General features: G+C 38.9%; 3 protein-coding genes across 4 annotated transcripts; 2 read left to right on the plus strand and 1 right to left on the minus strand.

Moving 5' to 3' along the window:
• Window positions 1-383: 383 nt before the first annotated feature.
• On the minus strand, window positions 384-1,728 carry LOC103943691 (RING-H2 finger protein ATL2-like). The gene has a single exon (XM_009354031.3). The coding sequence runs from the start codon at window positions 1,673-1,675 to the stop codon at window positions 638-640; it is 1,038 nt and encodes a 345-aa protein (XP_009352306.1). The 5' UTR covers window positions 1,676-1,728; the 3' UTR covers window positions 384-637.
• A 1,666-nt stretch (window positions 1,729-3,394) lies between these two features.
• LOC103943692 lies at window positions 3,395-4,404 on the plus strand. The gene is made up of 2 exons (XM_009354032.3): window positions 3,395-3,725; window positions 3,819-4,404. The coding sequence occupies exons 1-2, from the start codon at window positions 3,480-3,482 to the stop codon at window positions 4,290-4,292; spliced, it is 720 nt and encodes a 239-aa protein (XP_009352307.2). The 5' UTR covers window positions 3,395-3,479; the 3' UTR covers window positions 4,293-4,404.
• A 6,267-nt stretch (window positions 4,405-10,671) lies between these two features.
• LOC103943689 (bifunctional epoxide hydrolase 2) lies at window positions 10,672-13,508 on the plus strand. 2 transcript variants are annotated; one of them, XM_009354030.3, is made up of 3 exons: window positions 10,705-11,493; window positions 12,728-12,969; window positions 13,056-13,508. In XM_009354030.3, the coding sequence occupies exons 1-3, from the start codon at window positions 11,017-11,019 to the stop codon at window positions 13,303-13,305; spliced, it is 969 nt and encodes a 322-aa protein (XP_009352305.1). In that variant the 5' UTR covers window positions 10,705-11,016; the 3' UTR covers window positions 13,306-13,508. The 2 variants fall into 2 exon arrangements, with proteins under 2 accessions (XP_048428295.1, XP_009352305.1); XM_048572338.1 differs by lacking the exons at window positions 12,728-12,969; window positions 13,056-13,508 and adding an exon at window positions 11,599-12,721 and having other exon boundaries at window positions 10,672-11,493.
• Window positions 13,509-13,804: the final 296 nt, after the last annotated feature.

Consider the following 13,804-nt stretch of genomic DNA (forward strand, 5'->3'; position numbering starts at 1 on the left):
AGATTTGTATAATTACAAAACAAGACAAAACCGAAAGAAAAAAGAGATATTTGGCGGTTTGTCTCCTGAACTTGTATAGATGTTAATTAGCCGATTACCCTCTAAAATTTTATAAAACGCCAATTTCCTCCTGGCGTTAGATTTTAGATTTTTCATCTAATTTTCATCTATCCAATTTCCATTCTTTTTTCCCCCATACAGTTGTCGTTTGTCCACTTGATCAAAATAGATAAAAAATACTTGGATGAAAATTTAAAAATTTAGCGTCAATGGAAAAATTAACTATTTATAAAAATTCAGAAAGGTAATCAATTAAAAATAAGATTCAAAGAAAAAATTGATAATTTATAAAAATTCTAAAAAGTAATCGATTAAAATTAAAATTCAATAAAGAAATTAACAGCTTTTATAATTTAGGAAACGAATACCAAGAAAAAAAAAAACATCAATGTAACGGAAAGGAAAAAAATATTATATATACACGTCCAAAAACAGCGTGAATTCCACCGCTGCTCTATCTTGCCACGTATAAATTTAATTTCCACATTTGCCTCGATTAGGTCAACGCTGACTAACAGATAGTCGCCGGATGTCTCCGCCCCCAATTTCGATAAAATTACAGCCACGTCACTATTTTTTACTCTCTCCGAGTGCACTCGCTGGTCCCTTGTCGTCCACCGAGTTCGATATCCGACGCCGCTACCGAACTGGAACTCCCCCCGTTTCCTCCCGAAGGCGAAACGCCGCCGTTCCGTTTTTCCCTATTTAGCATTGTCCTAAACGACAACATCCGACTCATCGGGGACCTAAATGATTGACCCGCCGGCGATTCGCCGCATCCCGAGCCCTCCGCCTTCCCAAAACTCTCGTTCCTTCTCGGAATCACGATGTTCGACGGCTTTCTCCGCTCCCCAGACGACGCCGACTCGGAATTACAACACTCCGAGCACAAATAGGAGCTCGGACCCGGCTCGTCCGGTTCACAGACATTCAGAACCACGTCGGCCCGGGTTTCGGACTCCGGGCCCGGTTCCACGACGGCCCGGCAGAGGGGACACGTGGAGTGAGATTGGAACCACATATCAATACACTCGATATGGAAGCTGTGCTTACACTTGGGAAGCAAACGCCCCGTTTCGTCGTCCTCGAATTCCGACAAGCAGACGGCGCACTCCAAAATGGGCTGCTGCCGAAACGGCGCCATTTGACTCGATTTGGACGAGTAAACGAATACAGGGAGGGAATTAAGGATGGAGGCGTCGAGGCTGCGGGTGGGGACGGCGGAGAGGGCGGCCGCGTCCTCGTGAAAGACGATATGGGTGCGGCGGTTCCGGCGATTGCGGCGGGCATGGCGGCGAGGGGGGCGCAGGAGGTACCAACGCGCGTAGAGGTGGAGGCAGAGCATGAGGATGACGATGAAGAAGAGGATGACGATGGCGCTGAGCATGATCTTGCCGCTGAGCTCGTAGCCCTTGTAGGGCTGAGTCGGGGCGGCGTCGAGATGGTCGGCGTGCGGGCAGCGGTCCATGGTTGGAGTGCAGGGAAGGTGTTTGATAATGTCCGAGAGAAAGATATAGAAAGAAAGAAGATGAGAGATATTGGATGTGGAGAATATTAATAAAGAGGGGCAAAGTGAGGAGTGGGAGAGTGAGAGGAAGGTTCTTGGTGGTTTCATTTCAGTGGGTAATGGGTATGGACCATGGAGTGGGAATGTGTGTTACTGCTGCTCTCTATTTTCCTACTAATTACAGAAACAGAGCAAGACACAGAACCCGCGTCTAGTACCATATTCTGTCTCGATTTTCAGACGCCAAGGAGGGGTTGACGCGGAATTGAGCGAAATTACTGTCTTGCCCTTGCTTTGCTACCTACGTTTCTCATATTTGATTCATTTTCTTGTCTGCTTCTGGGAATTTCCCTCCCTGCCCTTTCACAAAATCCATCGATCAATCAATCAATCAATTTTTACCAAAAGAATAAAATGATCAATCAATCAATCATTTATTTACTTTTATTATAAGATTTGTATAGTTTTGGGTAGTGGAGCAACCAACAACAGAAAATAAAGTATAAAACTTTAAAAATGTTCAAATCATTTTCATTAATTTTTCTAATAAAGTATGATATTAAACCTTTTAAGAAAATAGGCCCATAACGCTTTACTGTAGTGATGCAAATCAATTATGCTATGCATTATGATACAAATTCAATCACCATCGCTCTCTTTTCCCTTAGCAATTAACAATTACCACATTGGTAGAAGTGAGTTAAGCTCTTGCATGATAGTGTGGGTTCAAACCATATTATGGTACAAGAGTTGGTCTCACTTAGTGTTTTTGATGTATATGGATTTTTGGACAAAAGAGCTTCTCCCTGCGTGGAGATAAATTTGACTTGCAAAATGATCTTGCTAATCGTTACTAATCTCTAGTCAATAATGAATAATTCTTGGAATGTTTACCAGTTAACATGTTATAATAGAAATTAATAACACATAATGTTTATGGACTTAAATATGATATTGATCAACAAATTATACACGTAGTTGTGTGACAATTGCATTCAAAAAACCAATATTGATCAACAAATTATATACGTAGTTGTGTGACAATTGCATTAAAAAATCCCTAGAGGGGCTAATACTTGGGGGCGTTCGGCCCAGAGCGCACTAAAGAATTTTAGGCCTTTAAGCAAACAAATAATATGGTAAACTGGGCGGGCCTATTGAAGACGAGTGAGACAAATACTAAACATGAAGCATGAAGCATGAAGCATGAAGCATGAACCCTGCTAGCTTGTTGGGCATTAGCAACAATTTTCTTTTGTTCCTAAAAACATGACAAACATAATTCACCATAAAAAGAAAAAACATCACATGGTTTCCTCAACTTGAAAACAAAAAGATGGCTTTGTCAACCGGTAAGTAAAGGAGATTTGAAGGTCCTCATTGATGCCATAAATGAGGATGCTTGGTAGATGGTGTTATATTTAATTTGTTTTTGGTAGCGGGATTGAATAGTAAAGTACTAGCTTGTACACTCACGATAAGAGTTTGATTATTACACTCACTTAAAGTACAAAAATTGGACGTAAAATTTTTGTACTAAGATCTTCACATGGTAATAAATGATAAACCATATATTGGCATCCAAATTTCACAAATATATCGATCTCACCAAACAAGTGCAGCAACATGCGTGGAGTTGAAAAGCACATGACCAATTTGGTCGATCATTCAATGTCATTAGTCGTGAGAGCTACTTGACAAAGGTTGAGTGGGGTTTGCTCTTCAATCTTCATTTTTATTTCAATTGCGTGCATTAAATTAAAATAGCAAAGATTGTATGGAGGTCACGTGATTTGGTTTCCATTGATTAATCAAAGTTTTAAACTAAACGTGTGATGAAGTGGATCTCCAAGATGATAAGGTGAGACCATAAGCAGCTAGCTTCTATTAATTTATTCTACTTAAGAAAAGCATGGATTATCTGAAAAATGAGATTTTTTTTTTTTTTTTAAATTTGTTGTCGCTTTTTTATTTTAGCACAATGTTTAATACCGATAAAACTTGGAATTTGCACACAAAGAAGGAACCCCCAAAACCACTTAAAAAACAGCCAAAAAAGCCAGAGAGAAAAATGTCCAGCAAGTCACCAATCTTTCCGATGCCACAACCCCAACACTTCAGCGACTATGGCTTCGACCCCCAAGTCTACTACTTTCAGGTCCCATTTCTTTCTTCTCTCCTCTCTCTCTACACTCTCACTCTGCAATAAATTTTGATCTGACCCGTTTCTTTTCATGTCAAAAAAATGAAGGTTTTGGAGGAAGCAAGGAGGCACAAGCCGGAGACGACGAGATCCATAGACTCCAAACACTTCAAGCTCCAAAAGCCCATATCAAAAGAAAAGCCACACCACAACAAAACCAAGAAGAACTGCTGGTGGAAAAGCGCTCTGCATTTCTTCAAATGGAACAAGGTGACACCCCACCACCACCACCACCGTGTCTCCGCCATCCGCGGCGGCGATGAAGATGTCCAACACCAGGCCAGGGCCAAAGCCTTCCGGGGATCGATTTCTGGGCCGGTTTATATCACTGAGAGCAGAAGCGGGTCGTGCGCTCCTTGCCTGAGTACTACCCGGCCGTCGTCTTGGCCGCTCGCCGGGACTATGTCTCCGGCGAGTAAGGATGAGATGGGCATTCCTTACCTGAACCTGAGGGAGCTCAACATGGAGCAGCAGCAAAAGAGGAACTCTACCTCTGCCGTGCCTATATATTTGGTTACTTAATTAGTATTTCAGGTGTCTACATTTAATTAAGGGGTTTTTGAACCTTAGTTCTTCCAAAAGATTAAAAGTTAAAAAAAAAAAAATATAGTACTAGATTACATATTTAATTTAATCCTGTGAAGTGTACTTGTATTAAAATTTGTATTCATTTTTATGTTATTTAATGTGTATTTTTATTTAATCTCTCCACTTTAAAATTTAATTTTATTAATATGCACATATTTAATTCTTTAATTTAAGGGGCTTTTGATACAGATGCTGTCACATCCCGACCCGGGACGGATCACTTCCCGGCCTCACTCCACCACCGTAGCACGATATTGTCCGCTTTGGGCTTACCATTCCCGCACGGTTTTGTTTTTGGGAACTCACGAGCAACTTCCCAGTGGTCACCCATCATGGGATTGCTCTAGCCCCCTTCTTGCTTAACTTCGGAGTTCCTATGGAACCCGAAGCCAGTGAGCTCCCAAAAGGCCTCGTGCTAGGTAGAGATGGGAGTATACATTTAATGATCATTCCCCTGGGCGATGTGGGATGTTACAATCCACCCCCCTTAGGGGCCCGACGTCCTCGTCGGCACACACGCGATGAGGGTTAGGCTCTAATACCAATTGTCACATCCTGGCCCAGGGCGGAACCACCATAGCACAATATTATCCGTTTTGGGCTTACCATTCCCTCACGGTTTTGTTTTTGGGAACTAACCAGCAACTTCCCAGTGGGTCACCCATCATGGGATTGCTCTAGCCCCATTCTCGCTTAACTTCGGAGTTCCTACGGAACCCGAAGCCAGTGAGCTCCCAAAAGGCCTCGTGCTAGGTAAGGATGGGAATATACATTTAAGGATTGTTGCCCTGGGCGATGTGGGATGTCACAATCCACCCCCCTTAGGGGCCCAACGTCCTCGTCGGCACACCACGGCCAGGGTTAGGCTCTAATACCAAATTGTCACATCCCGACCCGGGACGGATCACTTCCCGCCCCGGGACGGATCACTTCCCACCCCCACTCCACCACCGTAGCACGATATTGTCCTCTTTGGGCTTACCATTCCCGCACGGTTTTGTTTTTGGGAACTCACGAGCAACTTCCCAGTGGTCACCCATCATGGGATTGCTCTAGCCCCCTTCTCGCTTAACTTCGGAGTTCTTATGGAACCCGAAGCCAGTGAGCTCCCAAAAGGCCTCGTGCTAGGTAGAGATGAGAATATACATTTAAGGATCATTCCCCTGGGCGATGTGGGATGTTATAGATGCCTAGATTTTAAAATTTTGAGATTAAACATTTATGCCTTTTAGAGTTTTGATTAAACATTTTCTTACAATTTAGGTGCCACGTGGATTATAAGTAGTATTTTTTATAATTTAAATTACCCAAACTGCCATTATATAAATGTACCTTTTAATTCCTAGATAATACATCAAAACTCCTAAAATCTTGTAGATAAATATTGTAGAATTTAATTCCAATAAAAAGTCTTTCAAAATACCCATGAATGCAACTTGCCATTATATTCAATATACCTTTTGGTATGTTTGTTTTCTTTTTAATATGTATTTAGTACGTTTATATTTATTTAAAAAAAAACATATTTGGTATATATATATATATTTCCTCTTGATTAAACATATATTTCTCTTTAGTACATATTTGGTACGTTATTTTATATATTTTCTTGGTACGTATTTGATACGTTCATTGTAACATCCCACATCGCCCAGGGGAGTGATCCTTAAATGTATATTCCCATTTCTACATAGCACGAGACCTTTTGGGAGCTCACTGGCTTCGAATTCCGTAGGAACTCCGAAGTTAAGCGAGAAGGGGGCTAGAGCAATCCCATGATGGGTGACCCACTGAGAAGTTGCTCATGAGTTCCCAAAAACAAAACCGTGAGGGAATGGTAAGCCCAAAGCGGACAATATCGTGCTACGGTGGTGGAGCGGGTTAGGGAAGCGGTCCCGCCCGGGCGGGGCCGGGATGTGACATTCATATTTCTTTTTTGTATGTATTTGGTACATTTATATATTATTTTGGTACGTTTATATTTATTTAAAAAAACATATTTGGTAAGTTACTTTATATATCTTCTTAGTACGTATTCGGTACGTTTAAGTATATTATATGAACGTACTAGCCTCAAGCCTCCGAAAATAGAGAATACATCTAATTATCTCACATGATATTAATGTAAAATAGTGAAAACAAACACTAATTGAAATCGATAAGTCCATTCAAAATACAAAAATGAGGATCATAGAATTCTAATGTGGGAGAAGAAACCATACAGCTCAAACATGGGAGAAGAAACTGGCTTTCTAAAAAAAGGCCACATGCAAAAATATATCAACCTTAAAGGATAATAATTAACATTTTAAATTTAAAAAAAAATACAATAATTACATGTAATCTAAATAAATATAAAAACACTGACATGGCTATCATTTAGGCGTCCTAATCAAATTTCAAAATAGAACCAATATTTAATCTAAAGAGTATTAGAAAAGTGCAGGGGATTTTAATTTTCCCTTAATTTAATTACATTGTTAGTCTTTTGGAGAGCCTATATATTTTACTAATTGCTTTTCTTTGGATTAATTAAGCGGGATGCTAAATGGGGTTGGATTTGATTGTCCGTTTTTGTTTTTTGCAAACTGCAAAGGCGTTAGAACTTTGATCCTTTGGAGGAGAGCTAGATCCTCCTTTTGGTGTTTGTTGTTGCTCATTCTTATCTTTTGTTTTGTCTATTAACTGTTAGTCACTTGGTGATGGTGTAAACACGAGAAATTCCTGAAACAAGCGACAAGAATACGTGTACAAAATATATATTTTGTATTAATGATTTTGGGGTTACAATCTCTTTGTAATTTGGTCCTCTGATTCTATCTTCGTAGGGTGTAGGTTTGTGGATGGATTGTTGATCCAAAGGGCCGTCGGGGCTTGATCTAAGGATGAACAGTTGATGAATGGATCTTCAAGGGGCGTTGTGCCTGATCTTGAAGAATGACAGATGATGAACGATGAACACTTTCTTCAAGGGGCCGTCGGGGCTTGATCTTGAGTTGGTGGAAGTTCTTCAAGGGCCGTTGGGGCTTGATCTTGAAGGAGGACGGAAGTTCTTCAAGGGCTTTTGGGCTTAATCTTGAAGGAGGACGGATGATGAACGATGAACACTTTCTTCAAAGGGCCGTCGGGGCTTGATCTTGAGTTGGTGGAAGTTCTTCAAGGGCCGTTGGGGCTTGATCTTGAAGGTTGATGGATGAGCGGATCTTCAAGGGCTTCTGGGCTTAATCTTGAAGGTTGATTGGATGTGTGGATTTGTTGAGGTTCTTGATCCAAAGGGGCCGTTGGGGCTTGATCTTAGGATGAACGGATGATGAGCGATGAACACTTTCTTCAAGGGCCGTCGGGGCTTGATCTTGAGTTGGTGGAAGTTCTTCAAGGGCGTTGGGGCTTGATCTTGAAGGATGAACGGATGATGAATGAATCTTCAAGGGCCGTTGGGGCTTGATCTTAAAGGATGAACGGATGATGAACGATGAACGAAGAGTGTTTTCTTGATTCTTCGGGATTTGCTTGAGAGCTTTAGAGTTTCAAGGCTTCTTCCTTTCTTCCTTTCTTTCTTTCTTCCTCTTTTTTTCCTTTCTTCCTTCTCCCTCCTTCTCTTCCTTTCCTTCTTTCCCCCAAAATGAATGCCTTGGCCTCCTATTTATAGAATTCCAAAACTTGATTTTTGGATTTAAATAATCAGATGAAATAAATCATTTCTGCCAGGCATTGACACGTGTCATATTTGATGACTTTTCCAATTTATTTCGATTTTTCGTTGAGGCACACGCTACATGTAAAATTTATGTGATACGTGAGCGTTGAAATTTTAATTATTGGTCAACATTCATTTCACTGAAATTTTGATGTCTACAGATGGAAAAAGTTGTTTGTTGGTTGAGAAACCCTAATAGGACTTTCTCAAAAGTGGAGCTGTCCATGATAGCTTCACAAATTTTATGCCACTCAATAACTTAACGTGACCAAAACTTGTAAGGGTAATACGCAAAAATGGTGATGCATATCTTTTGACCAGGGCAATAATGTGCAAGCTCAATGGAATGTGACCAAAACGTCATATGCCAACTGCCAATCAGAAGGAGCAGATGATGAAAGGGGATATAAGGGAATGATAAGTCGGTTTCATGGAGCTACCGATTCGTGTTTGGTTTGACACATTGTGGAAGATCCCAAGGCCCTGCTGTTTGGGATCACTGGAGGCTACTGCTGCCCACACGCGCCGCTGAGCTGATGAGGTTGTGGGTATTTCAGTTATTTACTTATTTAAGTGGGCCTTAATAGTGGGTTTAGATACAAAGTCTATTCCTTTTGCTTCATTGATAGAGCCCAAATATTTTGTGGTGTGAAAAAAAAAAGAGGTAGGCCTGGTTCAACACCATCCACCTTAGTATACACGTGGCCACAGCTGAGGACAAATTCAAAAACTCTCAATTTTGTATGTAGTAGATTGCTCTGATAAATAGGGTACTGCGTATTCAATTCATTGCGTTCTAGTTCAAAGTTCAAACTCATTGCGTTATTGTAAATAGGGTATTCATGTTCAACCTACTGCGTTCCGGCCCAAACATTGTGCATATAGTTGATTGCTCTAGTAGATAAGTCACTGTGGGGTTTGCTTTTCACTTCTTGAGAAAGCGTTTGGTTTTCCTTGATCTATTTGGTATTTCCACATCATTTTAGAGTTAGTCTCTCTCTTATGTGTTGCCCCTGGTGAACCTCAACAATAATTTTTACCTTTCTCTTTTGTTTGTGAGCAAGCATTAGAATTACATGTCAGTTTAATAAATTTAAATTTATTTTTATTTTCAAATTGAAAAGCACTCACGCTAAATGGAACCGTACCCGTGACAAATGAAAACGTACCAATTCTAAATTAAAATGTACCCAATTATGAAACCATATAAAAATGAATATTTCATCATTTTGGTATAATTAAAAAAAATATATTCATAGATGATACTCTAGATAATTTTTTTTTTTGGTAGATAAGTAAAGTATGTAACAACTTTTAGGAACTGAAGATAAATCTTAATTATTGTAGATAATGCTAAATTAGAAGGATAAATCATTTTGAATTAACAAAAAGACTAATTAATGTTGATTGGTGTCACAAATGTCCAATAAAGGAAATTCAAAACTCAAGGTGTGTATCAAAATAAACAAAGTAGATGGAGATCATTGACATATTCCGTAATATATGACCTTAGTTCCATGTGGAGGAGGATTCTCTTATTTCTTAATTTCTCTCTTTCTCTTTATTTTTATTTGAACAATTACGATTAAACCATGTTAATATATTATATTAATTTTTTTACAAAAACACTAAGATAAAAAATAAAATATGAGAGAAAAAGAGAAAAATGAGTGAAAATAGGAAAAGAAAGAACCATGCTCTGCTTCGTGTACAGTGTACACAGCAGATTCTGGGCTCTGATGTTCTGTGCAACAATTATTAGCTAGGAAAATAAATCTTCTGAGTTCTGGGTCCCACTCCCATAATCCGATTCTCCAAAAGCGAGGGGAGAGAGGCCATTTCGTGAAACACATTTAACCCGTATATTGACGGTTTCGTCCTTATATTTTAAACCGTTTAGTATTTATCTTCATTTATAAATTAAAGATTTTAAGTTTGATTTTTATTAAAAGTAGATTTAAATCACATTGTTGCTAACTTATTATGAGACTAAATTCACCACCTTTATTTTATTATAGATAATATCGTTTATTAAAAAAAAAATAATTTATGACTTGTTATTTATCACCATAAATTTTTATTTTATGATTACTCCTTGAACATTTATAAATATTTCCGCACCATCAGATTTTCACATTTTCATTCTCTACTTGCATACAACTCGGGAAACTATCTGTATATCTCTGTATGGTATCGACTCATTTAACATGTTGTCATGTAAGAAATGTACACCGAATAATGGATGCATGTTGAGTACAATGGTGAAGTATCTACTATTCCTAAAAGTTCAAGAGTTAATTTAATTACTAAATTAAAGTTTATATTTAGCTTGCCACTTTGCACTATGGTATTGTTATCTTGGCAGCCGAACTACCACACCCCTTTATTGGAATCACCATCACTATCACACTCATTGCTCTTGTCACCGTTGTCGTTGTCATCACCTACATTATCATGTTAATTTCTGTCATTATATGCAATTATCTCACACTTGCACTTCTGATATTTCTGAGCAAGTAGGTATTTCCGCAATAGCATAATCTATTGTTCGGTTAGAAAATGTACAAGTTGCGTTTCCATACTTTCTGCATTCAGTTCTAGCTAATTTTGTGGCTTTTGATTGATCCGAAAAACATACATGGATCCTTAAGTGTCGTCCGTATTTAATTATTTAGACTTTAATTTCTAATCATGTTGGTTAATTCTCAAAATAAAGAAACTAACTGTTTCTAGTGATGGAGAAAAAGGGAAAGCATCTTCCATATTGCAAGCTAGTTGTTTTCACGTGAAAGTTTACCTCCCTTCTCTATCTTATCTTCTTACAGATTCTCAGTTACTATCAGACCATTTCTGCTGCTTTCCTTCTATAAAAAGACACCAAAACACCCAAACACTAATCACTCACTGATAACTATTACAAAAGAGAGAGAGAGAGAGAGAGAGAGAGAGAGATCGACGATCATGGAGTCGGAGGGAATAGAGCACCGAACAGTCCAAGTGAACGGCATCAACATGCACGTCGCCGAGAAAGGGCATGGCCCACTCATCCTCTTCATCCACGGCTTCCCCGATCTCTGGTACTCCTGGCGCCACCAAATCCTCGCCCTCTCCGCCCTCGGCTACCGCACCGTCGCCCCCGACCTCCGCGGGTACGGCGACACTGACGCCCCCGCCTCCCCCTCCAGCTACACCTGCCTCCACGTGGTTGGAGACCTCGTGGCGCTCCTGGACACCATCGCACCCGATCAGGAGCAGGTGTTCGTGGTGGCCCACGACTGGGGCTCCATCATCGCTTGGTACCTCTGCCTGTTCCGGCCCGACCGGCTCAAAGCCTTGGTCAGCTTGAGCGTGGCGTTCTCGCCGCGAAACCCTCAGAGGAAGATCATCAAGTCCCTTCAAGCTGTTTATGGCGATGACTATTACATTTGCAGATTTCAGGTTTGGTATTTTATATATTTTTTTTGGGATTTTTTGAGCCCCATGAAATTCTATCTGTACTTTACTATTGAAATTTTTTTTTTATTGTTTTTATTTTATTTTTAGGTCAACCTTAACATCAGTCCCTAATGGTAAATTTGTTTACAATTTAATCATCTTTCAATTGCCTCTCGACTTTCAATTTAGTTGTAAGCTTTTCTAATGTTTTAAAGCGTGCCATCAAGTTTCTTACAATTTTCTTTGTCCACTAGAATAATTTGAATAAACCAAAAAAAATGTACAAAAACATTGAAGGATTTAATGGTACGAAACATATTCGCATGTTTTTAAAATATTAGAGGGAAACAGGTTTAATGGACAATTCATGGGGGTAATGGGAATTACAAAAAATTTTCCTTAACTTATATCATGAAATGAGAAATGTAAGACTTAGACCAAAAAAGAAAAGACTAGTAAGATTCACTTTCAATTTTTTAATTTAATTGAACCTTAAGGCTTGCTTTTGCTTATTAGTTTAATCTCTACAAGCTACAACATATTGCATTTGCCTATTACGCTATTCCAGTGATTATTTTAAAGAGCTTACTTTTCTACACCATCTGGACAGATTGAAAACGACCATCTGTGTAATGAATCTAAATCCCAAAGTATTTTTATTTTTTTTATTTTTATAAGTAGGATGTGGCGTCAATGACTCACTATATTGTTTGATTGCAATTTCTATCTTTCAAAAGCAAATATTTGAGTCTGTTTTTGCTCATCCTCTACCAACCCAAGTTAACCGTTATTCTTCTTTATAATTATGACGTAATCCTGCTCTGTGTCATCAAGATTAAGTTTGGTTAAGCTATACATTTCATTAAATCTTTATGAAAAAAATAATCAACTTTGTTATAAGCTGAAATTGCTATGAATGTTCTCTTCTCATAGACTGTGAATCTGAATCAATAATCAAACTGGGTTTGTTCGAAAACACTATTGTTTGTTTTTGGAGAGAAAGGTAAATTCATTACCAGCACAACATAATTACAAGAAATGAGGCTCAACTACAATATATGCACATCCGAAATATGGACCACCACAGGAAAACAGAGAGAAGCCCAAAAAACAGACTTTTGTGCCCAAACAAAACACCAAAACAACAAGATAGTATCTCTGTAATTTCGAAATCCCATACTCGCATAATATCAATTGCAATTTTTCTTATGACTAGACAAATTACTCATATTTGTAGGAGCCAGGAGTGATAGAAGCTGAGTTTGCTCAGATGGGCACTACAAGAATTTTGAAGGAGTTTCTAACATATAGGAACCCTGGTCCACTTTTCCTGCCTAAAGGCAAAGGATTTGGACGTCCCACAGATGCTCCTATTGTCTTGCCAAGTTGGTTGTCTGAGGATGAGGTTAACTACTATGCCACTAAATTTGAGAAGACGGGCTTCACCGGCGGCATAAACTACTATCGGAACTTGGACCTGTACGTAATTTTCTTTGAACTTTGTATGGCTGATAATCTAGTAATCATTCTTGTTTTAATTAACATCTTGTGCATGAACAATGCAGCAATTGGGAACTGACTACAGCATGGACTGGTGCTCAAGTGAAAGTTCCGGTTAAGTTTATTGTTGGAGACCAGGACCTAGTTTATAACTCTCCCGGTGCCAAGGACTTCATACACAAAGGCGGGTTCAAGAAATATGCGCCGCTTCTGGAACAAGTAGTTGTAATGGAAGGAGTTGCTCATTTTTTGCAACAAGAAAAGCCTGATGAAATCAACACACACATTCACGACTTCATCAAGAACTTCCATTAGCCACATCTACTTGTATCGACGCTAGCTACTGCCTACTGGTGTTTCGATTAAGCATTTCTTGCCTCTGACTTTTGAGCTACATTGTAGTAAACATCATCATGTAACTTTTGTCAACTGGTTTGTTTATGTTATTGTACCATGTATTTTTAAAATAGCTTCGACATTTTTTTATACAAGCGATACTTTGAGGGTGTTAATAACCATGCAATAGTGTGTATCTTGATGAAGTCTTGACTTTTTGCATGGTTCACGAAGCTGTGACTAAGGTAAAAACCAAACTTATATTATAGAGGTAGTTTATGCACCACTTTCTCATTTTCTCACTAACCTGATAAAATGTGTAAAGTGATTCAATGTGAAACGTTGGGGTGTAGTATGAAAAATTGAAATCTTGTGAATCATTTTAAACTAATTATAAATCGCGATGGTGCATGTAAAATGTGCTTGGTCCTAAAAACACGCCTTGAACATAAATGAATATGAAAATTATTAATAACAA

The sequence above is a fragment of a genome, unplaced genomic scaffold, assembly GCF_019419815.1.
Source record: "Pyrus x bretschneideri cultivar Hongxiangsu unplaced genomic scaffold, Pyrus_bretschneideri_v1 Contig6, whole genome shotgun sequence".
NCBI lineage: Eukaryota > Viridiplantae > Streptophyta > Magnoliopsida > Rosales > Rosaceae > Pyrus > Pyrus x bretschneideri.

What these genes read in the sequence shown, in the direction of transcription:
- LOC103943691 (XM_009354031.3), bottom strand. Translation starts at nt 1,675, where the DNA reads ATGAAACCACCAAGAACCTTCCTCTCACTCTCCCACTCCTCACTTTGC.
- LOC103943692 (XM_009354032.3), top strand. Translation starts at nt 3,480, where the DNA reads ATGGATTATCTGAAAAATGAGATTTTTTTTTTTTTTTTAAATTTGTTG. An exon ending in CCCAAGTCTACTACTTTCAG is followed by an intron (nt 3,726 to 3,818) that starts GTCCCATTTCTT and finishes AAAAAAATGAAG; the next exon opens with GTTTTGGAGGAAGCAAGGAG.
- LOC103943689 (XM_009354030.3), top strand. Translation starts at nt 11,017, where the DNA reads ATGGAGTCGGAGGGAATAGAGCACCGAACAGTCCAAGTGAACGGCATC. An exon ending in ATTACATTTGCAGATTTCAG is followed by an intron (nt 11,494 to 12,727) that starts GTTTGGTATTTT and finishes TCATATTTGTAG; the next exon opens with GAGCCAGGAGTGATAGAAGC. An exon ending in TACTATCGGAACTTGGACCT is followed by an intron (nt 12,970 to 13,055) that starts GTACGTAATTTT and finishes TGAACAATGCAG; the next exon opens with CAATTGGGAACTGACTACAG.